The 26,509-nt window shown below is 44.0% G+C and overlaps 6 protein-coding genes across 7 annotated transcripts; 5 read left to right on the top strand and 1 right to left on the bottom strand.

The window, feature by feature from the left end:
* Positions 1 to 587: 587 nt before the first annotated feature.
* LOC311011782 (uncharacterized protein) lies at positions 588 to 2,434 on the top strand (the record flags this gene model as incomplete). The annotated part of the gene is made up of 6 exons (XM_084006910.1): positions 588 to 849; positions 965 to 1,066; positions 1,162 to 1,280; positions 1,732 to 1,914; positions 2,079 to 2,246; positions 2,423 to 2,434. The coding sequence occupies 6 exons, from the start codon at positions 588 to 590 to the stop codon at positions 2,432 to 2,434; spliced, it is 846 nt and encodes a 281-aa protein (XP_083863036.1).
* Positions 2,435 to 4,393: 1,959 nt separating this feature from the next.
* LOC311012170 (schwannomin-interacting protein 1-like) lies at positions 4,394 to 12,980 on the top strand. Of its 2 annotated transcripts, none has more exons than XM_084007512.1 (7): positions 4,394 to 4,609; positions 7,010 to 7,119; positions 10,182 to 10,299; positions 10,437 to 10,643; positions 10,955 to 11,078; positions 11,695 to 11,788; positions 11,915 to 12,980. In XM_084007512.1, exons 1-7 carry the CDS (start codon positions 4,409 to 4,411, stop codon positions 11,964 to 11,966), a joined length of 906 nt encoding a protein of 301 aa, XP_083863638.1. In that variant the 5' UTR covers positions 4,394 to 4,408; the 3' UTR covers positions 11,967 to 12,980. The 2 variants fall into 2 exon arrangements, with proteins under 2 accessions (XP_083863638.1, XP_083863639.1); XM_084007513.1 differs by lacking the exon at positions 4,394 to 4,609 and adding an exon at positions 5,364 to 5,512 and having other exon boundaries at positions 11,915 to 12,976.
* Positions 12,981 to 14,329: 1,349 nt separating this feature from the next.
* On the top strand, positions 14,330 to 16,131 carry LOC311011781 (interleukin-12 subunit alpha-like; the record flags this gene model as incomplete). The annotated part of the gene is made up of 7 exons (XM_084006909.1): positions 14,330 to 14,348; positions 14,423 to 14,568; positions 14,649 to 14,735; positions 14,860 to 14,901; positions 15,603 to 15,722; positions 15,813 to 15,857; positions 16,003 to 16,131. The coding sequence occupies 7 exons, from the start codon at positions 14,330 to 14,332 to the stop codon at positions 16,129 to 16,131; spliced, it is 588 nt and encodes a 195-aa protein (XP_083863035.1).
* Positions 16,132 to 17,907: 1,776 nt separating this feature from the next.
* Positions 17,908 to 22,150, top strand: zp3b (zona pellucida glycoprotein 3b; the record flags this gene model as incomplete). Its single annotated transcript, XM_084006908.1, has 8 exons — positions 17,908 to 18,372; positions 18,462 to 18,577; positions 18,672 to 18,775; positions 18,859 to 19,036; positions 19,134 to 19,251; positions 19,377 to 19,462; positions 19,643 to 19,902; positions 22,146 to 22,150. Exons 1-8 carry the CDS (start codon positions 17,968 to 17,970, stop codon positions 22,148 to 22,150), a joined length of 1,272 nt encoding a protein of 423 aa, XP_083863034.1. The 5' UTR covers positions 17,908 to 17,967.
* A 57-nt stretch (positions 22,151 to 22,207) lies between these two features.
* LOC311011901 (putative membrane protein C3orf80 homolog) lies at positions 22,208 to 23,247 on the top strand. Its single transcript, XM_084007095.1, has one exon. It carries the CDS (start codon positions 22,557 to 22,559, stop codon positions 23,055 to 23,057), a length of 501 nt encoding a protein of 166 aa, XP_083863221.1. The 5' UTR covers positions 22,208 to 22,556; the 3' UTR covers positions 23,058 to 23,247.
* A 564-nt stretch (positions 23,248 to 23,811) lies between these two features.
* arl14 (ADP-ribosylation factor-like 14) lies at positions 23,812 to 24,634 on the bottom strand. Its single transcript, XM_084007443.1, has one exon. It carries the CDS (start codon positions 24,381 to 24,383, stop codon positions 23,850 to 23,852), a length of 534 nt encoding a protein of 177 aa, XP_083863569.1. The 5' UTR covers positions 24,384 to 24,634; the 3' UTR covers positions 23,812 to 23,849.
* Positions 24,635 to 26,509: the final 1,875 nt, after the last annotated feature.

Genomic DNA, 26,509 nt, shown 5'->3' with positions numbered 1-26,509 from the left:
TTTTAACACAATACTCATGGCTTGCATGTTATTTCCTGCGTGAAGCGTGTAAATTACAGATTTTGTGACACTTCCTGTATCCAATTTATGTTTCCAGCTGTATTTACTGTATTATTGATAGTAATCAAGCTCATAATATAAATCAGTTCAGTTCATATGTCATTGTTACAGGATAACAACGATTTGTAGTTAGAGCAATGTTTCACACATTACTTTATCCATAATTTAATTTAAATCCTTATTTAATTGTCCTCCCAGCCCTTTGCCCCAGGTTTCTCCCTTAAACATTCCCTGTTTGCTCCATACTTCTGGCAGCGGCGTACGACATGTTCATCTGCACGTCTCCTATTTGATGCCATATGATAAAGTTGCAGCGCTGACTTTATTGCCCTTACTCAACAAAAAGCAATCGTTGGAGGCTCTTAAGCAGTCACACCTGCTGAGAGCTAATTGAACACAGGTGCGAGCTGTAGCCGAGGCTTTCACCTGGCTGGCTGGTTGGTTGATGACCCGGCTCTGTATTTGTGCTCGGTATTTAAAAGCTGTTGTTGTGCTTTTCCATCTGGTCTGAGTGTGCGTTTCCAAGGATGGCAGCTGAAGATGGAAGAAGGCGAGGCTCGAATCAAACTGCGGCGTGTGTCGTGTTAGTCCTGTGTGCTTTGGCCCAGTGTTCATCTGGTCTAAGCTTGAGAGGCCTGAGCGAAAAAGTCAAGCAGGACGAGGTCGATGGCGATGCCACAGTGATCATAGTGAAGACGGGAAGAATTTTCTTAAATGGGAAGGAACTTAAAGCCTCCGCTGCTGCAGGAGATCTGGGTTTGCTGCAGGATAACCAGGCCGGTGGCACAGGTAAGACTTTTACCATCACATACCTGCCGATTTTTATTCACATGCAAATGCCACATGGTTGCTCAAACCAAGGGATGTGACCCAGTATTTAATCTGAACTCTTTCACTCCTGAAGGGATGTTGGAGCAGACGTTGACTTGTTCCCTGCGCTGTGGGCAAAGCAAGATGACGGTGGAAGCTGCAGGCCTCGGCGCCGGCGAGTTGCAACTAGACCTGGGTAACACGGCTAAAGCTTGTCTGTTTGTTAATACTATTAATACCATGATGGGATGGCATTAGAACCATGTCTTTTCTCCTCACCCCTCCCTCCAGGCGATGCACAGATCCTGCCTTTGACGCAGGTGCCTGAACACTGTGGCTATGAAATCTGGCAAAATGCACTTGGTCTTGTCTTGGTGGTTCCATACGGTGGCTGCAATGTACATGAAGAGGTATATGCACTCCTGACTATCAAAAAAAAAAAAAAAAAGGGCGCCATTGTATGATTGTGAATTGAGGCCACTGTAGTTTTAATAATAAAAAAAGTTTACAAAGTGGCAAATTTGTGAGTTTACAAAGTAATACGATGCATTTATGCTAGCTAACTTCCCATGACTGTACGCATTTATTTTTCTCATGTATCACATGTGACGACGCCTCCTTATAAATGCATACATTCATGGGAAGGTAGCTAGCATAAATGCTGGTTGTAAATTCACCACTTTATAAACTCGCAAATTTGACTTATTTTCCAAATATTGTACCCTTCTCGGCTTATTTTTTTGTTCCTAAAGTGGCCCTAATATGCCATCATACAATTTATATATATATATATATATATAAAAAAAAAGAGCATCTACTAAATGTATCTGCTGAGCTGCTTTTTATTTAATTTTTTTTCAGGATGGAAATTACATGTTGCCAATGAGTTGGTTGGGAACTCTTGTTAACTTCACCTGCCCAGTGAGAGGCTCTGCCAAAGCCCCTCCCCCGCCTTCCCCTGCTGCCCCGCCTTCCCCTGCCCCGGCTCAGCAGCCCCGGAAGCATCCTTTCCCTCTCTGGAGCCCGACTCGTCATAAGCGCCAAGTGCCCTTCATCACAGACCCCGTGCCCCAATTAATTGGCAATGATGCATATAATTTATATTGGTATAACTACTACTACTATCATTATTACTACTACTATTATCTCAAATACTACCCCAACTACCCTTACATCCCTTACAATCCCCCAGTGCCGACCACCACTAGTCCACCCGTTACTTCAATGACAACTGTCAAGCCACCATGCCCTACAACTGTCAAGCCACCATGCCCTACAACTGTCAAGCCACCATGCTCTACTACTGCTACACCGGGGAAAACACCCAAACCCTGCCCCCACTCCGGGAATGGCTTTATATCTTACCTCCAGGACCCGTTTTCTCCTCAACTTTCATTCCAGGATGGTCAGACCGGCTGCCAGTCCGCGATGGGGGCTTAGACAAGATGAGAACCTAATCCTCCAACTCCAAATGGTAATTATCACTTCATGTTTCAAATTTAAATCTGTAGGATTGAATTTTTAACCATGACTGTCATTTTTGTTCTTTCAGGGTCCGATGTGATGCGGCGCATTCAATAAACATGTTTTACTTAATACTTTGTCCATGATGTCATTCAGTAATGTAAATGTTGGTTCCCTTCCTGTTAAAGGCAGAGTAGATCCATTGGGTGGGGTGGGGGAAGATTTTACCTTGTAAGCATATCGCCGACCAGAATAAGTCCCGCCCCCTCCGCTCTGACCTCTGTTCAATGGACGCTCCCTCTGCCAAACAAGTGCAACAAAATGTAAAATAAATCTGGCCGCCATCTTGGCTCTGTGCTGAAACTCGCATATTTAAACGGGAGTCGCAATTGCTCTGCTGCACCGTTGTACGTTTCAACAGTTCACTTTTTGTTTTTTGTTTTTTTGGGGGGGGGGAGCAGTGCAGCACATCGTCCAAAAATTATCTAGCACTGCATACAATTCTAGGATGGCATAGATGGGGGGGGGGGGGGCAATATTTCACAGAAAGTCACAGCTTTACACTATTTTAACGGGCATTTATGCTAGCTAACTTCCCATGAACGTACATTTATTTTTCTAATGAATCATCCCATGTGTGACAATAGACAAAGGTCCTTAAGGTGATGTTGATGCTTGTTTTCTTTATGAGGCCAAATTGTCGTCTTATGGGTGTTTATTGATTGGGTGTTTGGGGTAAGATGCTAGCGGTGGCTAGTGGGCTAAGATGCTAACTCTGCAACTTTATAAAGCAGCAAATTTGCAACTTTTTTTTCTCTGAATTTTTATATGATCTCTCTTGATATAGATATATGTATATAGATCTATCTATATCCCAACTCGGTTATGTCCCTGCTCCTCTGCCAAAGCAGGACCGTTTGAACCTGATCAGCCTGGACATCAGGAGCAACTTTGTGGGATAGAGGTTCGAGTTAAAAAGTCATACATTTGTCTTTTTCCAATCTTTGCCTTCTGTAAATCTTCTATGACATTCCCTCATGACTATACACACTCCTACAGCACGCGCACACACACACACACACACACACCCCATTCTGTCTCTTCCTATATATTTCCACATGGCGCTCTCTCCTCCGGAGCTCCCTGTGACGACACATCTACACACATCGCCGAATCTACCGGACGTGTGATGCTGGACTGAAAGCAATGGATGTGCGTCTGGATGGGTTTTTCCCCTCTTCGTTTACCACAATCCTTAAATGTTACGCTGCTCATATGACCAGAAATCACACCGGTTCTGTCGAGGAACGATAAATCCTGCGTTGCATCCTTTGGCGCTCATCAAACTCGTCTCCGTCCAGCATGGAAGAAGCTATTCATCTTTTATGCAACACTGTGCTTATCTCTGTTTTGTTATGATTGCTGCTTTATTACATTTTATCAAAAATATCTTCAGAATTGAAGGTGAGTCCTCTGCACAGCATATATATATGTTTGGATTTTTATTTGACCAGTGATTGGGAGTTCTCATGTAAGGCATTACCACTGTTTGTGGTCATTTCTTTAGCATTTTATTTTTTTGTGATACATTTTTTTAAATTTATTTATTCAATCATTATTTGCACATCTTGGAGGGGGAAGCATATTTACAGTCAAAAAGAAACAAAGTGAAAGCAAAATTATAAGAGCATCCTTAGCAGTGATAACGGCAAAGATAAAATGCTAAAATTTATGCATTTTATCTTCTGGACTTCTGTTCATATACAGACTAATTTCTGGGATAAATCCACATGGGAAATATAATTTATTTTGTATTCTGCATTTGTCTTATTATTATTATTAATTTAAAGCCCAAGCCATGCTGCAATCCTATTAATCTCTTTGTTTGTGTCTGTTTGTTCACAGGAACGATACCATGGCTATTAGAGAGATTTACACAGCCGGTCAGTGAGAGATCTGTGCTCCACCTCCAGTCCAGCCGGGGCACTTAGTCCCCCTCCCCCCCCCCGACCCTGACGTTTGCTCCACCCTCTCACCGTTCCACTTGGTCTGTATGGAGGATTATGATGTGGACATGGACGAGGAAGAGGAGGGAGAGGCGTTCACGGGAAAGGCCACGGCAGGCCAGTGGTGGGAGGACGACTGTGACGCACGCAGCCAGGGAGGAAGAAGAGGCTGCATGGTGAACAGCCACAGTTGGGCCGAAGAGATTCAGGATACCTTCTCACCGCAGGCAGAGGAGGACTGTTACAGTGGAGGGCGAACCAGCATCTCTGTGAGTCTTCCTCTCTCTTTCCATCCGAGACATCCAAGAGTCCATTTGTGCTGACGAAGCATCCTCAGCAAAAGTCACGCTGTTTCTACAAGTTACTTCTCAGAATCACAGAAAAGCACTTTCAAATGCATTCAAAGATGAAAAGATGTGCATCACAACATGTGCAGTCTAAGGATATGAATAATATTTGGTTTCTATGCATGTAGATGTGATTATGATGATGTTTACGTTCCCCTTAGAGAAATGAGTGGACCAGGAAAAGGCTTTTTTTGGTTTGGAGGATGAAAGATGACTCAGAACGTTACGCTGCTGCATTGTGACACAGCACTATGGGAACTAACTGTGTGTGTGTGTGTGTGTGTGTGTGTTTCCACGCAGCTTCCTCGTCTCGTCTTACAGCTCATCACACGTGAATCTGTGACTCGTTTACGAGTCAACGAGGACGACGCTGAAAAGTGACGTTTATCAGAGATCTTATTGATCAGCCTTTATTTTCAATGGCTTTGTTTCCCAGCATTTATCAGGCTGTATTCAACCAATCGAGTGTCCTTATGTCTCTAAATGTAGAAGGTTTATATCAGGATGCACATTTCTAGCAGAAAGGAAAGATGAAGAGGAGAAAGAAAGCAAAGGGAGGAAGATGGAGGAGCAGATAGCCGATCTGGAGCTCTGTCTCCCCCTCCCTCTCTCCTCCGTCTCTTCCCACTCTTTCCTCCCCTCCCTCCTCTCTCTGCTGCCTCCCCCCTCCCCTCCCTGGCTCTCTCCTCCCTCGCCTGCTCTCCTGAACGGGAGCTGCAGTATATGAAGGGTCTCCTGGGTGTAGCTTCACTGCAGTGTAGAGAAGGGCAGGGCGGCTGTTTCATACGATGAAGGATGGTGCACCAGGAGAAACGCGTTTACCAGGTGTGTGGATTTGGGTTTTTGGTTCGTGTCTGTGGGATTCTGACGGCGTTAAATACGGGATCCATCACAGGAGAGCCTGCTGTAGACGAATCAGCCATAATGGATGAGCGTGTGTGTGTGTGTGTGTGTGCAGCAAAGTGTGAAATCATTTCATCTCTCCCTGTAAGGGAGGCTTTCTGAAGGCTTTCTACATCATCTACAGCGACCGTGAGACGCTTCCTTGGGAGGTGTGTGTGTGTGTGTGTGTGTGTGTGTGTGTGTGTGTGTGTGTGTGTGTGTGTGTGTGTGTGTGTGTGTGTGTGTGTGTGTGTGTGTGTGTGTGTGTGTGTGTGTGTGTGTGTGCAGCAAAGTGTGAAATCATTTCATCTCTCCCTGTAAGGGAGGCTTTCTGAAGGCTTTCTACATCATCTACAGCGACCGTGAGACGCTTCCTTGGGAGGCGTGTGTGTGTGTGTGTGTGTGTGTGTGTGTGTGTGTGTGTGTGTGTGTGTGTGTGTGTGTGTGTAGTCTGCTGGTAAGGAAGACATCTGCACCGGTTGTCTGAAGTACAGTAGATGAGCAGGAGGCTGTGTGTGTGTGTGTGTGTGTGTGTGTGTGTGTGTGTGTGTGTGTGTGTGTGTGTGTGTGTGTGTGTGTGTGTGTGTGTGTGTGTGTGTGTGTGTGTGTGTGTGCGTGTGTGATTTATGCTCTTATACCAGAAGATTCATTTAATGGTGCGTCACGGGAAAAAAAGAGAGAGAGAGGGTGTTTATGTTGGGCCGGTTGTTTAGAGAGAGAGCACCGACACATAGGTGTTATTCAATGGCTTGTAACACACACACACACACACACACACACACACATATAGGGTATAATAAACATATGCTTTCCCCATGGTGTCAGAACAGGAAACAATCGGCGCTAACAAAATGAGAAATGAGATGTAAATGCTGCTGCACGCTGGGAGCTGAGATAAAGTGAAGATGATAAATAATAAAGAATAAGGAGGAACAGGAAGATGCTGAGAATCTAAGTAAAACCAAACCCCTTCCTCTGAATGAAACCTAAAGGAGGAGACGATCAGTCACTCATCACTGGATGATGGACTGTCGATGGACACGTGAGCAAAGGAAGACCTGATGTCTTCCATCCATTATAGTCCAGATTTAGTTGAGGAGGAGGAAAATCAGACCACCTGAATCTGCCAAAGAACTGATTTTATATGTTAGCTTAGCTTCGATAGCAATAATGATGGCGTCCTATGTGAGAACTGGATGTGTGAATGAAAGGGAGGACATTGGATTACATGCGTTCGCTACATTCTTACCCTCTACCGTTCTCTCAATAATCCACATTTGTCCCTCCTCCTCCTCCTCCTCCTCCTCCTCCTCCTCCTCCTCGAATTCATAGTCTTGATTTTTCTTCTCCTCAAGGCAGAGATGGAACTACAGCAGCAGCACTATTAGTATTATTATTAATAATCTTTATATTCACGTATGTTTGTCTTTTCTCTTGCAGGCCCAGAGGAATGAGAGGGAGTCCATCAGGCAGAAACTTGCCCTTGGCAGTTTCTATGACGACGAGCCAGTCATCTACACCAGCTGCAGCAAGAACGGCCTGTCCTCCCGGTGGGTTTGAAGTGTGTGTGTGTGTGTGTGTGTGTGTGTGTGTGTGTGTGTGTGTGTGTGATGATCAATGAAGCCTTTTGAAGGCTGGCTCCGATATTTGTGTGTTTTTTAGCTTCTGACAGCTGACACTTCAGATCTTTAGATGTTTCTCCCAGAATGTATTCTTGGACGGAGGGCAGAGAAAACGGAGGATTGAATTAATCAGTGATCGTCTGTTCAATCTATTTTAAAGCCAGAATATAAAAACTTCATTGTTATATCATCGTTTGTAGCAACTGTAACAACTCTACATATACAAGCAGTTATTTAACAGCCAAGATTTTTCTTTTCTAGGATTTAAAGACAGCTAGTAACAAGTTAAGTGTTCTTCCTTTCTCTTCTGTTGAACAAGAGTTACTGTCATGTTAACTTTTAGATATATATATATATATAGATATATATACAGTGGAATAAACCGAGCCTGATTCTTAAAGGTCACAGTGAAATCTGACAACATAAATATGAACTTTACCCAAATAACTGCATTTTGTATGTATGTCTTCTGTATTTATTCCAGCAAAATGAGGAGAGTGTCTGTAAACAAAAAGACAAATAGGCGTTTACAGAAATGCTTCTTTCTAAAGTATATTCTTTCTACAGACTATGATGCTATAATTCTAAAAACAACAACAATTGAGGCTCCAGCCTTCCTGAAATAGGCGAACAACGTCACTGGTTGGCACGTAGTCACGAGTCGAGTGCCTATAACAGTAAATGACAGCGGGTCCTTAGTGGAAGTCCGTTTAGAAACTGAGTCATGTGACCCATGATTGTGCAATAAAAGTGGGTTGAGTAAATAAGTAGATCTGACCCCGTGTCTGTTTTTATGTGACACTAGAACAAGGGATTCTCACAACAGACAGAACGAGGTTTCCCAGAAAGTCCACGTCAGACCCAACAATTAACTGCATCAATCAAATGACAAAATCTGAATCTAAATATATTGAAAATTGTGTCACCAACTGCTACAAAAATTAATAATAATAATAATTTGATTTCTTAATTTAGTTTACATAACTTTGCATTAGTATTCCCTTCAAGCTTTATTTTTATTTATTTTTTTATTTTTTTATTTGACAAGTTGCTTGGTTCCGCTAACACCAGATGTTTGCCATTGCTATGACAACAAGTGAAAGCTACTGCTAGCATCTTAGCCCAACCGCCCCGATCAATAAAACACCCATAAGATGACATTTTGTCTTCATATAAATAAACCCAACAATAAGCATCAACATCATCACCCAAAGGACCTTAACGAGGCGTTGTCACATGATGTCATGTATTAATTAGAAAAATAAATGTACATTCATGGGAAGTTAGCTAGCATAGACGAGGTTGTTAGCATCGTAATAAACTCGCAAATTTGCCATTTTTTTGCCCCCCCCTCTCTTGGCTCCGTTTTTTTTCTTTTTTTTTCTTTACTTTATACGTTTTTGTATCTTAAACTCTAAAAACTCTAATTAATTTTTTCTCTGGGTTGGTGCACATTGATTGAATTCGCTGCAAAAAAAATTAAAAAAATTCCAACCGTTACAGAAGACGGGTAAAATGATACAATCTAATAAAAGAAAAGTCGAGCCAACGAGAGCAGGACGGAGCGAGCATGCAGCGATGCCGTAATAGATTAGACAGAGGAAACAATTCCCCACCAAGTTGATATTTCACATTTGTAACTGAGGTTTTGAAAACTTGCACGCATACGCAATGGGAAAAAAAGAAGAAGGTTGCATTACATCACACACAAGCTGGTTATGCCAAACAACACAACGCTGCTTTCTTTCCATGGCAGCGCTGACCACCACGTTTTCATGAGTGGGGGCGTTCACACCAAACCTTTCTGCCCGGCTGCCGTTTGAGGAAGTGCAGCTCAGCCTGCGGCCCGATAGTCCTGAAAGAAGAAGTGGTGCCTGATATAAGTCTGCAGCTGTGATAGGTGGAACTGGGGAGTCACATGACCTCTGGTGGAGGTGAGGGTGCACCTTACGGAGTTAAAGTTTGGGGTGGAAATTCCAGCAGCTCTGTGTCCGGTTTGTTGTTTGCTGTGTAGGTCATTGTTCTGATCCCGGTGTGAGGGGAACGTTAGGTTCTTTCATCATGAGCATCATCATCTGGAAGCAAGCGAGTGATCAGAGTTCTTGGAAACGCTGAGGTCGAGGTGCCGCTGCTGCTGCGTAAGGCCGTTTCATTAAAGGCTTTCATTTGCTTTGGTTCCTACTTGGTTGAGTCACCAAGACTGTGACATCACGGTGCACCTCATGGCCAAAAGTATGCAGACACTGTAACATATCATTCACATAAGCATGGGCGTTGATATGCTGCTTTAGAATCTTCAGTTCAAGATGTTTTTTCTCTGATCGGCTCCAAGAGCATCGGTGAGGTCCGGTCGGTCAGACTTAGAGTCGACGCTCCGGTTCAGCCTGAAGCTGAAGATGCTGGATGCGGTTTGGGGTTTTACAGGCCAATCCAGTTTTTTCCCTCAAACTATTTATGTATTTGTGTTGAAACAGGACGGGATGGAGGCACATCTTTATTATAACATTTAATTAGAATAGAATAGAATAACTTTATTAATCCCAGACTGGGAAATTATTTTGACACAGCAGCAGTAGGTCAGCAAAAAACACTCATACAACTTAACATGAATAGAAAGAATGTTAACATTACTGCCATCCATGTCGTTATCCAATCAAACCCTCTTATTCACGGCAACGCTCTTCCTGTTTCTGGCATGAAACCGTCCAGCGGATCCAACAGTCCAGGAGAGCTGCTGCACTTTAGGATTTTGCTTTTTTTTTGGGAAATTACAATTACTGCCTCTTATAGAAATCCTCCTGCCACACATTTCCAGTCCCCTCTTCATAACTGCACAAGCACAGTTCTGTAAAATCCCATCTTGTTGAGACTGTTGTGACTTCTCTCAGGTCAACAGCAGCACGATAAATGTCTGCAGGTTTAATCCCGAGACATTTCCAGCGTCTCGCTCTAAAGGTGGACGTTTCTTTTCTCCCCGTTTCTCCCATCAGGCTGCAGAGCAGCGTGAACCTGCAGGTGTGTTTCGTGAACGACAGCAGCAGCGACAAAGACAGCGATGCCGAGGACAGCCGGACCGAGACCAGCCTGGACACGCCGCTGTCCCCCCTGGTACGCACACTGCTTACTCTCTGTGTGTGTGTGTGTGTGTGTGTGTGTGTGTGTGTGTGTGTGTGTTTCTCTACTCTACACTGCTCTTTGGAAGGAGTTACATGGTGACATCACTTGCACCATCTTCCTCCCCCCAGAGCAAGCAGAGCTCGTCGTTATCGGACCGGGACACGGCAGAGGAGGACTCGGACCCGTTGGATGACTGTGGGGGGTTCTGGCGGGTCCAGCGGAGGCTGCAGGAGGAGGCCCGGGTGGCGCTGGCGCTGGCTCGACCCATGGCCCGCATGCAGGTGGAGGTGGAGAGGCAGATCCTGCTGCACAGACGCTCCCCTGTGGCTGACTTGGTCAGTGTGTGTGTGTGTGTGTGTCTGTGTGAAAATAATAGTAAAACCAGACCGACTTACTATAACCTGCTGTTACAGGAAACACTATTAAAGTGACATCAGGGACTCGTGTTGCCTGAATAGAAGGTCAGTTTTTTATAATTGGAAGTGTGTGAGCAGAAAATCCCTGACGCTGTGGAACAAAAGAGAGGCGGTTTTTGAGGTTTTGGAAATCCAGATAGACACATAAATCCTGCTGACTTTCATAAACCGTGAATAACTATTTCTGACATGCGGTGATTATCCTGCGTATGTGTGTTTTTACGTAACAGCTTCCCCATCTGCCCCACATCAGCGAGGGCTTGTTGAAGAGGAACCTGAGGCGAGGGGACATGAGGGACATGAGCCTCGGACAGCTGCAGGTCATCACAAATGACTTACACTCCCAGATTCAGAGTGAGTACAAGTACACACATCCCCGTCCTCCCAGACTGTAAGTTAGAGAAACTATGAGAGAAAAATGACCTTTATTATGTCAGATTTTAAGAAAAGTAGCACTGGTTTGGAAGTTTTCAATAAAAGGCCACAGACCTTCTTCCCCACATGTGATATTTTAATTACATATCCAGAAAAACAAAATAATAACTGTGTTAAATGATCGTATGTTGGTCTAAATCAGAGATCTTCAACAAGGGGGGACCAATATGTCCAAAAATACACCTGAACATGAATACAACCTATAATAAGCACATATAAATCTCCCCGTTTGTTTTATAATATGTTGAGAAATGCCAAAATAGAATTAAAATATGAATTATTATTTTAACGGCTTAGCATTGTATACATCCATCATTACAAAGTACTGTTATACACGACTCTACACATTATTACTGGCCGGTTTAATAAGGAACACAACTCTATACGATATGTGATAGGGGGTCCCTCCAGCGGGTCTCTATCAACCTTGGGGGGGTCCTTGGCCTGAAGAAGACCTCTGGTCTCTTAACGCCATGACAACCAATCCCAGCCCCACCTTCGACCACGCCTTCAAACTGTCTGTGATCTGGTTCAGGTCTCAACGAGGAGCTGGTGCAGCTGCTGCTGATGAGAGACGAGCTGCACGTGGAGCAGGACGCCATGCTGGTGGACATCGAGGACCTCACCAGGTGTTTATATACTGTATATATATATATATATAAATATATAATTATATATATATATCGCCCCCTTAAATGACGGCCCTGTTGCTGCTCTAACATCCTGTCTGTCTTTTCTTTGTTTTACCGTGACAGGCACGCTCACAGCCACCAGCGGCACCAGGCAGATAAAGCTCTCTCTAAATAAACCCCTCCCCCTTCCTCCCGACCTCCCCCCGCCGCCGCCGCCACCGCCGCCAGTCTCCACGTGTGTCCGTCTGCACGCCGTCGACCTCTCGCTTCCATGGACCGTCACCATTGTTATAATGAAACTCCATCGACTGTCTCTGGAGACATGAATCCTCTCCACACACGCTGTAATATTAACACACAACACCAATCCCTTCCGCGGGAAGTACTCGGGAAAGGTCGGAGGTCGTCTCAAAGGAAGCTGGACCCAGTTGAGCTTGTGAAGGTGTTTTCACTCCCACTCAGCACGATTAATCCTGCCATGTTTTATAGAATTAAGGGGAATCCTCTCACTTAACCCCCAGATTTAAACCCTTCACCATTTTGTCACGGCGCACTCGCGTATCTTAATTATGGGACGGAGCGCCTGCACGCCTTGATTCTCCCTCGTCTGAGCTTCTCCGTTCACACCTGACTGCACTTTGCTTTGTGCTCTTTAATAATCCCGAGGATCCGTTCATCACCACGTTCACAAGGGAGCACATCCATGCTGCTCACGTTCATCCACCAACACTCCTACTCCGGGAGGAACACTCGCCGTCACAGCTTCACCCCCGCCTTCTTTAAAAGATGCATTTAGAACATTTTGAACACGTTTGTATTTCATGGACTCGGTTGGATCCACAGAAGTGACGAGAAAAGATTCTAATACATGAATAGACGAAGCAGAAGTGAAGGCATGCCAGCCCCCTGAATATAAAATATGCAAACTAATGCTAAAGAAAGGGAACATAAATAAATAAATATATGATTAAATCACAGGTTAAACATCTATTTTATCTGTTCAGAGGGTTTATGGACACACTGTGTGTAAATGTTAAGAGACACTTTATTAAAAAGGGTGATTGTCGTGTTTAAGTGTTTTCACTCTCAGCTTTTTAAGAATGTTATTTAACACAAGTTGTTTTTTTTATTATACGCTTCATTGATTAACATACTGTATATTGATTGTTTAAATCAAAAACACCTCTGGTAATAAATGTGTCAAGTGTGTGAACTTTGTGGTTTCCATGAGAGTCGAACTGAATTTTCATCTGCAGGTTTTTGACCTTTTATCTTTTTCGTTGTAAAAACCAAAGACCTCGAAATCGTTTCGTGGAGAGACCCTGGGGAACGGTGAGTCCGATTCTCATTCACTTTATCGGGTGACGGAGCTGCAAGAACGGTGGAGTGGGCGTAGTTCCTCTCCTCGGTGACTCTTTGTGTTGACACTTATGTAACTGAGTTTTGTGGAGGGTTACCGCGAGCAAAAGGGGAACAACTCTCGACTGTGAGAACAGAAATAAACTGTTACGTAGTCAGTGGATCCAAATGAACCGCTACAGATTATTATGAAGTCACTCAAACACATTTTCTAGAATTAACATTTTTAACCGTATTTCTAAATTTTTTTAATTATTTGTAAATCACATTTTTAAAATTGAGGTTGAATAAACTCATTAAAGTACAACAATATTTGTTTTACATTTTAAACATACATGGAACAAATAACTTACATTCTGGTTTGAGTTCTTTAAAAATATATATATTATTATTATTAACTGAAACAGTCACATTTTTAATTAACATGTTTTATCCAGTTCAACACACTGGAACTACAAGACTCAATAAATATTGAGTAAATATTTAACACTGATGACAAATAATCCTGTTAAAGTAAAACAATAAATATATATTATATATATATATGTATATATACTGTATATATATATATATATATATATATATATATATATATATATCACTAGAAATCACAATTTTTTACATACATGGACCACATACGACATTCTTGTTTCTGATTATTGAACAAAATAATAATATAACTATTATATTATTTTATACATACAGTACATACTTTATTATCACTGTAAACATATAGTTATCTAATAAAAAGGTATTTTTATTAGAAAACTATATCTATTTATATTTTCTTCTATCCCGTCATACAAGATAATAGTTAATTGATAAATTGTCTTTTGAATGAGATGTGTTTTCAGTGATTATTGATCTCCTGGGCTCCACAGGTGTATCAGACGCATGTTATTCCTGAACTGCAGCATACAACACACTGCTTTCACTCTTGACATGTCAACAATGAACAGTTGTATTACTCATCAATGCTTGTGTTAATTCCAGTTTCACCGAAGCATTTGGCCATATGGGGGAAAGAAAATGACACAGCCTCGGCTGGTCACTTTCAATTTGCAGTTAGGTGTGAGTGCGCCGGTTCGGGAGGGAAACCCCTGCCTCGGCCGGCTATAAAACACTTAGTTTAGTCCGAGTTCAGTCAGTTAAACCAAAGAGTCTGAAGTCTGGTCCAAGATGCCTCTCCTCAAGCTCTGTGAGTATCATCTTCCCTGGATTGATATGCAAACACACTTAGATTTTGACTGTATTTTCTCCTCTTTGTGTCAGACGTTGTTCCCACGCTGGTGCTCCTGGTGCTCAGCTGGTCTCAGGTCAGCCGGGCCGTGCCGGTCCTGGGGAAAGGGCCGGTGACCGACTCCTGTGTTTCATACGCACACACCCTTCTACAGAACATCACCCAGACGCTCACGCAGGTGTGGACTTCGTGAAGATCTCGTTTCTGCACTTTCGTGTGACTTTGATTTATTGATGGATCATTCAACGTGTTTTCCAGAACAACCTGTTCAGTGGGATCGACTGCACCAAGCAGAGCGTGGAGCTGCACACGACGACCAACACTCCATCTGTGTGTGCACCAAAGGTACAGAATTCTGATTTATTTATTGCCTTTTTATATCATTTGAGACATGTCAAAATGCTGAAATGAAAAATAATGAAATCATTTCAACTCTATTCACCCCTATAAACTTAAAAATGTCTCACAGGAATCAACATGCTCAGGAGTCGCTAAGTCCAAATTTGATCAGGTAAGTTGTCTTAATATTTCTACTTTAATTACAAAAGCCTAAAGTTATTTCTGTCAAATGTAGACATTAGATAGAAACAATATTTGACACATTTTCAGCAACTGTATTCTGCTGAATTTATATGTACAACCGGTGTCCACTTCATTCGGGACATGGTAATATCTAATGCAATCTGATCTGAAGATATAATTCAAATCATTTTTATTATTATTATTATTATTATTATTATTATTATTATTATTATTATTATTATTATTATTATTAAGAGGTATTTCTGATAGACTGTATGTAAATAGGAGCAACCAAAAAATAGAAACACCTCTGAATATAAAGTCGTAGAGTAAAACACCACCTTTAAAAAATACCTCAATAATAAACTTTTAATTTAATGTATTTACTGTCAAAAGAAAGAAAAGAATGTCGTGATCAAATCAAATATCATGATAAAAAATAAAGCCCTGTGATATACGCTGCCACTGATAATTAACGGATGGATTATACAGAATCTTCTAAATTGATCAAAACACACACAAACTTACTATTTTTCAGAAAATCTCATTGTTTTTGCAATAATTAAATGATAAATTACTAGAAGGCATGCTTTATGGTGATACACTGTTGAGACATGAAGTCGCCTATATCGTGATAGAAGAGTGAATCCGTCTACGTTGTCATGACGACTGCCTCTGCCCTCCATCCAGGACTCGTGTCTGACGAGCATCGGGGAGGATCTGCATCACTACTACTCGTTTCTCGCTGCTCAGCCCGACCCGGACACATCCCTCGCCCCCACGGTGCTCAGCCTGCGAGAGCTCATGGAGGTGAATCATATTTACACACAACGCCGACAGAATTCAGAGATCACCGTGTAACTAAACACTTAAAAAATAACACAATACTGCTCTCCACAGAACTGCTTCATGTGGACTCTGCCAACAAAACTGGCTGCAAAGGAGGTAAGGGATCTTTAAATGCACGACAACACCACGATTTCAGATTTGATTGAATGTCAAGGAATCAAAGATTAATTCCAAAGCTAAACTTCTTTTATTCTTTTATAATGAAACTAATAATTTCATAATCCCTATGTGTTTCTTGAAGGAGCGTCCGAGCACCTACGATGAAAGGCTGAGCCTCTGCAAAGTGCTGCAGGGCTTCCAGCTCCGCAGCATCACAATCAACCGAGCCCTGTCCTTCATGAACTCTGGAGATCACACTAATGAGCCATAATATACAATCCACGTAACAGTAACACACACTGGAACGCGCTACGTTCAAAATCACCTAGAAAACACTCTTTGTGACTTTTTAACAGCACATATTTATTATTTTAATGAAGTCTCGTAACTTATATTTGACACTGAGATGATGTAAGTACTTTTTTTTTTAAAGTGCATTTACATGCTATTTATTAACGCCGATATTATTTCAACTATTTATTGTTCATTTAATTTATTCACTTGGTTCTGAGAATCACCAAATAAATATGAATCCTGCATGAATCCTGCTGACTTGTATTCATTTATTCACCGTTTATTTTCACTTTTATTTTTTGGGATGATCTAATCTCTTTGATTTTTCCCTCTTCATACAGTGACAGTCGGTTAATAATGCAGCCACAAAACAACAATAGGGTTTACAGGGAAATTTAAATTTGCTTTTAATTGAGAGCAGTTCTCATTTCTGGTGGTCCTGAAATCCTAAAATGTGATTTCCTTTGGACATTGGATCTGTATTCCCCCCCACTAATTATACACAGAATGCATTGTGGTGTCTGTTTACACGCCATCTGGAAAGCCCAGTGTCAATAATCCACTTACTAACCATCACATGACAGAAAAAGGCCTTTTCATGTTTTCACTGGTTCCACTAAGTGGACTGATTTGAGTTCCGCTGTTTTCTTGTTGTGGGGTTTGTGATGTTTTGAAAGGGCACGTTCATGAAAACCTCACTGAAAGTGAAATATACCTTTTCTTTTTTTGTTTTAACCTGCATCCCTTCTGTGTTCGGTTGAATCGCAGCAGAGATTCGTGGCCGCTGGAGGGAGAACTGTGTGTTCAACAAGGCCAGAGAACTTTTTTTTTTTTTTTACTGAAACAGGAGATACAAAAAGAGCAGCATTTCTCATACTGCTAAAAAAATATCAATACTTTGTTAATTCATAAGAATATAAAATATGTTAAAATACTAAATGACCAGCAATCGGTCTTATACAAAAGGGTGAATAAGGGGAATAATTTGTTCCTGAATTTCTAACAAAACACTGGAATGTTGTATAAACTGCTGTATTTACTAATCTACTAAAAAACAAAGCTTTTTAAACAGACCAACATATTTGTGTATTTGCATGTTTTCTACAAAGAGCTCTATAATCTGTTGACTGATGCTCAATTCAGCATGTTTTTAGGAGAAAAGTAACATAGCTTTTTCTTTTTTTTAAACTTAACATACAAATCATGTCCTCTCAGGCTCCATACAGCTCCAACAACCTCCGTAATTACGGTAATTTAAGGAGCATCAGGTCTGTTTTCAGGTCTTTGTCATTTGACACTGTTAAATTACACATTACATCAATATAGTGTCCTCTTTGTTGTTTAAATGTGTTTTATTAGGATAAACTTCGAAGCAAACACATTAAACTAAACTGACAACACGTTAATAACTAACATTATTCAGCAGAAGTGATTTACTTCCTTTAATTCGGTTATATTAGGAGATAGAATAAAATATGTGCGGTTGTAGTGCCACCTAGTGGAAAGAACCGCTTATAGCGTGTTTATATTAGACAAAGTACCAAAAACGTTCTTATCTCATGACTTAATGCTAAAAATGCGAAACATTTAAAAGCAGCAACGTGATGACGCGTCCGGGGGGGGGGGGGGGGGGGGGGGGGATGGTGAACAGACATGCGCAGTGCGGGTCAGAGGCCAATCAGCTCTCCCAGGTGTGTGTGCGCGCGCGCGCGTGTGTGTGTGTGTGTGTGTGTGATTAGCCTACTTACAGGTGCGGAGCGGATAATTCCCACATGTTGCAGGGGGAGTCCTTCCCAACCAACCCGAGCCAAGGATGGACCGCAACTTTCACGGAACCTGTTCTTGGTGGATTCTCGTCCTGGTCTCAGTGTCCACGCTCTCAGAGAGCCGGTTAGCGACGGACTCACACGTGATCCCGAGCAGGACTCCCGGTAGCGTCCCGCCTCGGATGACTGCGGGCCAACAGAAGCAGCAGAAGCAGCAGCACAGCGCGGAGCCCGGTGCGCGGACTCGACCCGTCGCGGTCCACTGCCACCCGGACTCCATGCGGGTCGTGGTGCAGGCAGACATGTTTGACACGGGCCTCCAGGTGGACGGCACACACCTGCGCCTCGGATCGGACCCCCTGAGTGAGGGGAGCGCCTGCGGAGCGGCTCCCTCGGGTGAGGCGGAGTTCACCCTCCGGGTCCACCTGAGTGACTGTGGAACCAAACTCTCTGTAAGTATTGTGACCCACAAAGGTTAGTGTTCGGGGCCTGGGGTTAGGATTAGAATACATTCTGAAAGAGTCCACGTTGTTCCTTTCAGTCGACGAGAGACAAGATCATCTATTCCAATGTGCTGGTCTACGCACCTGAACCTTCACCTGAAGGTTTGCTCAGACTGGATGGAGCCACCATTGCAGTCGAATGTCATTATGAAAAGTAAGTCCTGCTGGTTTTAGGATGGTATTGTTGCTTTTGTCCCTCTTGGACCTTCAGAAGGCCGAGTCTTGGACCTGAACCTGTTTGTTTCCAGGAGGTATGCGGTGGATGCCGGCCCCCTGCAGCCCACCTGGATTCCTTCGGTCTCCATCGTCTCCGCAGAGGATCAGATCAGCTTCAATCTGCGACTCATGACCGGTATTCAAAGATATCACCGATGGAGCTTCTTCTGAAGGCGCCTGTTTTACAAACTGACATTTCTGATTCTGATCTCTTTCCAGATGACTGGCAGTTTGAGAGGGGGTCTTATCTCTACTTCCTGGGCGACCCCGTTCACGTTGAAGTTTCTGCCGTCCTCGGGAACCACATGCCCCTGCGAGTCTTTGCGGACCACTGCGTTGCCACAGCAACTCCCGATTCAGAGTCCACATTAAGATACGACTTCATCGAGCATTACGGGTGAGCGCCAAAACCAAGTTTAAAACCCACCAACAAGATTGTTATAATTTACTACGTTTTAATTTGAACATTCGTCTTCCTTTTGCTGCCCTCACAGATGCCTGACTGATGCTTACCTGACAAACTCCAGCTCACATTTCCTACGGAGAGTCGAAGACCACAAGCTGAGGCTTCGGCTCGAGGCCTTCAGGTTCTACCAGGAATCCAGCCATCAGGTTGGTCTTCAACTTGCATTTAGACAAACTTTTATAAATTGATAAATGGTGCAACACTTGGTTAGATTCGGTTAAATATGCACGAGACCTTTTTGAATGAGTTTTATTCAAAAACTCTCTCCCAGATCTACTTAACCTGCCACGTGAAGGCTGTTCCAGTCGTGTTAACCGCCAGCTCTCCAAACCGAGCCTGCTCTATAATCGAGGACAGGTATGGTACTAATGATGCACGCTCAGTTCTCCCAACGGTGTTGCAGTAATATCAGGAAAATAAGGAGTAACGTTGTATCTCCTGATATCTGATGGCATATAAAATATGCTATGACTGATGCAACATCTTTCACAGAAGTGAGTTTTCTTAATTTTTGAAAACTTGCCTCCTTTTATCCAGATGGAGGTCCGTTGATGGGAACGACCAGGTGTGCAGAAGCTGCGATATCTCCCACCGGGGGGAGGATCCTCCGTCCACAGAAGCCCCCAAAACTAGCACTAAAGCATGGCCGTCTAAGACCTCACAGCAGAGTTCAGTCCAGAAGGGAGCCGAGCACGCCGACGATATCGGAAGTTATATCCGATATCGTCCGGGAAGCCAACACCAACATCAGCAATCCTCTGCTGGGTTGGTGAAGAGAGGAGCGGGGGACAACGCAGGTGAGTGCAACGTATTGTCTTTAATATAAGAGCAATATTTTTGTGATTTAGACTAACTTCATGGACATGTCTTACATTTTTATCACATTTAAAGGCCCAATCTTCTTAAGCACCTAAGGCCCCGTTCACACGAAGTGAAAACGCAGATATTTCCAAGCGGTTTGGCCTCTCATTTCCACAAAAAACTTTTATTTTTTTTTATCACAGAAAACGATTATTTCTAAAAACTCAGGCCAAAGTGGAGATTTCTGTTAACGCCGGTTAGGGTTGAAAAATTCTGGGAATTTTCAAAAGTGGAAACTTTCCATGGGAATTAATGGGAATTTATAGGAATAAACTGGGAATTTTTCAAATTGATGGTTGGCTCTTCAAAGGGGACTTCAATAAAGCTGAGGAAAGTTTATTTTGTAGCATAATCTTGACTAAAACAAACAGATGCCATTCAAATACACTTGAATATCCATGCCATTCCTCAACCACATGCACAGAGCACACTGCTTAGTGCATGGCTATTGAGACCACGCCCCCTACTGGCACTGTGCATGCCTCCATCACATGTACAGAAGATCACTAGAAGACTGGACCACGCTTTTGAGCCTGAAGCACAAAGACTATTGAAGGCACACATTTTTAGGTTCTGAAGCGTCACAGGAAGTCACCCGGTTATTGGTTGTTGTTGATTCTGAGGATTCTGATTGGCTTGCATGGCTTTATCCTTCTCCCTACACTGCAGCCCGTAGGTTTGACATCGTTATAATGGCGCTCGACGGCGTATTTATGCGGGATGATGTAAATGACAACTTTTGAAAACGATGTTGTGTGCACGATGTTGTTTTTGAAAACGGAGGGGGGGAATATTAGTTTCTCTAAATACCCTGCTATGTATAAACGTGGCCTGAATGTAAACCATCACAACTTTACTGGCCCTCAATGCTGATTTAAATGCTGAAATCTAAAAGATTGTTTCAGAGTATTTTGTTCTCAATAAGCATATATATATATATATATATATATATATATATATATATATATATATATATATATATATACATACACAGTATGTATTTGGTTGACAAGCACAATAGTTTGGTTTTTAAATCAAGGATTAAATTCTTTAACTACATTTGAATGCATCTTGATGTTCTTGTAAGTTTTAGTGCAGCTGAAGGAGACACTTTTTTTTTTTTTTTTTTTTTTCCAGAGCAAACGATCCATCTGGGACCCATAAGTGTCCTTCCATACAGCAGAACGGACACGAAGCCTTCAGACTCTAAAACGGTACTTTCACCAAAGAACAGGACCACCCGAGACTCTGGACGACACAGTGGAGAAAAATAAAATCATTTTGGATGCAGAGATGAATCTCGTCATTCAAAATTCCATCAGGTCTGAAATGATTTTTTCCCTGTGAACTTTACTCTCGGCCCTCTTGGCTGATTCTGGTATTTTTCTGCTTTCTGAATAAATATTTTACAGTAATTTGGCTTCAAAAACAAATACAGCATTATGTTTATCTTGGTTTGATATCTGATCTCTACAAAAATCCAGCGTCACGCTGTATCTCTGCCAAGAATTTGATATGCCCTTTAGAAAATAATGTAATTAGCATTGAGTTTCGAGCACTAAAAGCCATTGTCCCCGAGCAGCAGAAGTGGACATCAAAAGAATGTGTTGTGTTTTTAACACAAATACACACACAATGCATCCTTTATGACATCCACTGTAACGTTTAATCTAACATAATTCCAGCTATTCTGATCGGAGGAGCAAAGCAGATGTGCTATTAGGGAGCACTTCCCTCCATTACTACCCGCAGCCTCCTCATCATGTCGTCACATTATTGATTAAACGTTGAGGGAATATGCTGCCATATAAAATGTTGGCTTTGCCTCTCGCATCCAGGACATATAAGTCTGGTGTGTGATTAATTTCAATCAAGTTTTATTCAGATTAGTTTTCAGAAAAGTTACCTATTGCTGGCAGCTCTTTAAACTACACCATCATATCTACCAATCAGCCTAAATGGACCAAACCAATGCAGCCTTTTAAGGGGAAGACCTGCCTTGACCCCTTAATGTACACTAATATTAATAATGCAAATAGAAATGATGCCATCTCATTTAATTGTGTTTAGTGGTGTCAGCACCTCGGACAGCGCCCCTCGTTGCTTCGCCCTCGGTGGGCGTGTTGAGCGCTGTCCCTGGTCCTGAAACCGCCTCTTAATGTCGCCCTCCCACCTTCAGATTAATCTCATTTCTGGGCTTCAGACCAGACTGGTCGATGTGCTCGGCGCCTGTTTACTTGCATCCAGTTGTACGTACAGTATACGGCCGTGTTTATGGTTTGCTGCTCGACGCCAATGTACCTGCTAAGTGCATCATCAATCAAGGGGCTCCTTGGGAAGCTACTCAGGAGTTAAAGCCCAGCTCATTAGCATATTCATGCTGCAGAGAGGAACTCGGCTGTGGAATCCTTTGGTGGATATATGAGTGAGGACTCGTTTGCCTTCTTTTCCCCGGTTCCTGTCCTCACGCTGGTTGATGACGACCTTTTGTCAGCGTTTCAGCCGAAGCATCTTCCAGCTTCAGTGAACCATCGCTGATTGTTACCGATCTTCACTGGATCATTCCTCCCCTTTACAAGCAGCAGCAGCGATGCTTCTCCACAGATGCCGAGCGCTGTCGGCGTTCACCGTCTGCTTCCTCGCCCGCACCGCCGTCCACTCCATCCGGAAGTGCGGACAGGACATCTGTCGGGACGAGCAGGTGTGCTGCGCGCAGGGCAGCAACAGCACCGCCGTCACCTGTTGCAAGCAGTTCGTGGACAACACGTACTACAACATCGCCATGGTCACCCGCAAGCTGTCCGGCGTGCTCATCCTGCTGCTGCTCTTCGCCGTGGGCTACTTCGTCCAGCGGATGCTGTGCTCCAGGTCCAGGCAGCTCACGCCGCCTACCGACGTGGGACACCCGACGGCCACCACGTCACAGGAGCCGCTCGTGGAGGGCGGCACGCCGGACAGCTGGATGGACGCGCCGGCTCCTCCCGCCGCGCAGCTGCCCTCGTACGAGGAATGCAAACGCCTGCCGACGTACGAGGAGACGGTGCGGGACTCGAGCATGGCACCAGCTGTGACGAGGTCGTCAGTGGGATGAATTCGGGTTTTAGAACCGACACTGTCTTCAGTTTAATGGATCTTTCAGAGAGAGCACAAAAGAAGAAGCTGTTTGCCCTCAGCAGCCTCGATTACAGGCTACAACGCTCCGTTTCTTCCCAGTTCGAGTCTGGTTCATTTTTCTAATAGTTGTGTTCAAGGCTTTGGTAATGGTGATGAATCATATGCTTTATAAATAAGTAATAAACCATTAATAAGAACTTTGGAGTTGCCATGTCGTGAAGAATCCATTTGCTTTGTCTTTTTGGTTCTTTAATCCACCGGAATGTAAGAAAATGGAATGATGTATAGTGAAATATTCTCTAAACCACCTTAATCAGAACACATATCTGCATAATTATGAGAGCCAAAAGAGTTTCCCCACAACTCACGAGCGCACGCACTAATCTTTGTTCTTTATCTCGCTGATATCGATCCTGTATCGGTGATTTTCAGTCACGAAGCCGAGAGTTGACTGTAAATGCTTCAGTGAGGGAATCAAATTCTGCTTAATAATTGAAAGAAGGCTGAGCTATGATGCTGTTGTGGCACTCAGCGGTGGTTCTAATGCACAGTAATAGACTTCATGGCATCTTGTGTTTCATGGTATCGATAATAGTGACGTAAGAGTCTAATACTTCCGCTCGATTTTAAGTAGCTGGCAAGATTTGCAACCGCGTGAAAGAAGTGACTCTGCCAAAAAGGTCTGATCTCATTAAATATTATTTATTGTATGAAAGACTTCCCTTTGAGTATTCCAAACTGAACCTTAAAAAACATCCATGTCTCTGTTCTATCTGACCATGTGGACCACCCGTCTGAAGGCCTCTTCCACTCCGAACCCGGTCGTCGCGGAACAAGGCTGGACGAACCAGTCCCGGTCCGAGCACATCCTCCGCAGGTGAAACCGCTCCTGGATCTCGGTGGCGTTCAGCGCGCCGTTCACGTCCTGCTTGTTGGCGAGCAGGACGACCGGACGGCCCCGCAGCTGCTCGCTCCTCAGCGTGCCCTCCAGCTCCGTGCGCGCCTCCTCCAGACGCGCCGTGCCCGACGAGCTGTCCACGACGAACACGACGGCCGCCGCGTCCTGGTGGAAGCTCGTCCAGTGCTGGCGCATCCCTACCTGGCCGCCGACGTCCCACACGGTCAGGGCGACGCTCTTCCCGTTCTTCCGCGCCTCCAGCATTTCCACGTTGAAGCCGACGGTGGGCACGGTGCTCACACACGTGTTGTGCTTCAGCTTGTAGAGGAGGGTCGACTTCCCGGCGTCGTCCAGGCCCAGGAGAAGGACGTGGACCTCCGGTTGTTTGGACCCTCGCTGGCCCATGGCTGTCAAATAGGATCCAACATCTCACCAAACCGTGTTGACGCAGTGTTTGCTCAGTGCGTTACCCGGAGTGTAATAGGTAAGCCAGCTCCGCGCTGACTAACTCTCTGTCGCTGATAAGGAGCCACACCAGGGGGCAAAGTGTGTGCACACCAACCAGAGGATACCCCTCCTTTATCTGCACACTTTATTATTCCAACTGTAAAAACAACATGCAAAGAAAACCTTCTTATCTTGTCGGGTGACTAAAGGTCATCCTGAGTTATTTTACTGAAGGCATTCTTAAGTTCTAAACATACATCGGTTACATTCTCAGCTTGTTCCTGGAGGAAAAGTCTCTGAATTAGATAGAATGAAGAGAAAATGTGTCCTTTATTGGGCTTTTTTTATTTTCTTTTATATACCGGTATATGGAAATGACATGCTGCACACAGGAAGGCATTTGCCTAAACTGACAGATTCAGTTTCATCTGAAGTTTTCATCACATATTCAAAACCAGAGTGACAAGCACTATGTAAACACTACAATATCCAGACTTCACCTGCCAAAGAAAGACATGCAGTTTCTTACTGAAGCCCCAAACAAAGAAAAACCATCTCGTTTTAAGTTGTTAAATCATTTCAACACAACAGTCACACAACACAGCCTCCACATCCTCTTCACAGAAGTTTGAAAACGATGTTCCCTCAGACTCACCACCACTTTCCCCCCAAACCACCTCCACGTTTCCAGAACTCAGCATTGACCTCCATACCCTCACATACAACTTAAATAAACACAATCACATAAAAAAGAAAGAAAGGAACAATAAATGAAGTTCGGTCAGCCATTGGAAGGATGCACCTCGGCCCGGTTGGCCTCATGGTTTTAACCCAAACTCCCTTCTTTCATTTGATCTATCCTCCTTCTCCACAATCAAACATACTTGTCTATTCAGTCTCACTAACTTATATAATAGATCACAGTCATGGCACAGTTTATATGACTTTTATGCTAGCCTCAACGGTACCAGTCGGGTATCTACGACTTCCGGTTCCGGATATACACTCGGAGGACCACCCCCCTCCCCTTTAATTGTGCCACCCACATTTGTTTTGCTTCTGACGCCCATGCATGAATGTCTCTTGTAGACTAAATCAATAAAATGCAGTGATCAGTCCCGCTTACTCGTCCATGTTGCGGAGGCGATGTAAATCCACCTGGACTCAGCACACTGCCGTGTGGAACACCGCAGCGCTGCAGGGACTCGAATCAGTGGCGTCCTTGCTGCTCGGAAGATCCCGGATCTTCAGGACACACAGACTGCATCCAAGCATGCTTCACTTAATTCCACCTTTACATTTCCACCTGGAGAGGTTTTCCTTTCTTTTTGGATCAAGATCTGGTCCAGTTCTCGCCGGGCTTCACCCACACGCCGCCGGTCGGGTTGTCCATCACGTAGACCAGCCCCCCGGTGTCACCGCGGCTGTGGGTCCAAGCATGGGACTTCTCCTGGGCCCGCGGGGGAGCGTGCACGCAAGCCGGCTGGCTGGTTACCTTCTTCTGGATGCGCACCACGGAGGCCGGAGTGCCACACGCGTCCATTCTCTGGTACGCGTCCACCGACACGCGCTGGAAAACCACCCGCGCCTCCACGGAGGACCTGGAGCCCTGCTGACCCATGTTAGTGTGACTTAAAATGAAAGCTTTAAAAGAATCCAAGCAGAGCTGTTTAGTTCGTGTTCGGTTTCTCCGGTTGCCTGCGCGCACTCGTCTCACTTATAGAGAGCCAACATCCATATAAAAGTGGGCAGCAAGTTTCCCGTAAAGCTGCTGTGTGACGCACTGAACCTCATGTTTACCAGATGCCTGAATGTTGAACCAGCACCAGTTCTCTGGCGCTGCGGATCAGGTCGTGTCCTGGGCTATTCTGGGTCCCTGCACCTGGTCAAGACCGTCACTGGACTCGGGCGTCATCCACACGTCAGAGCGGTCTGCGGTTCAGACGGCTTTATGGAGATATGTGGGCTAGACGCGTCCCGGAAGCACTCGGAAGACGTATTTCCCCCTCTTCGACCTCACCTCGTTATTCTCTTTGATATTGTGGGTCAGGACACTAGTATGTGAGGCAGGTGGCTGCTGAGTC

The sequence above is a fragment of the Eutrigla gurnardus genome, assembly GCF_963514095.1.
Source record: "Eutrigla gurnardus genome assembly, chromosome: 4".
In the NCBI taxonomy this organism is placed as follows: domain Eukaryota; kingdom Metazoa; phylum Chordata; class Actinopteri; order Perciformes; family Triglidae; genus Eutrigla; species Eutrigla gurnardus.
The sequence above is the reverse complement of the archived record's forward strand: the minus strand, read 5'-3'. Positions and strand labels throughout refer to the sequence as shown.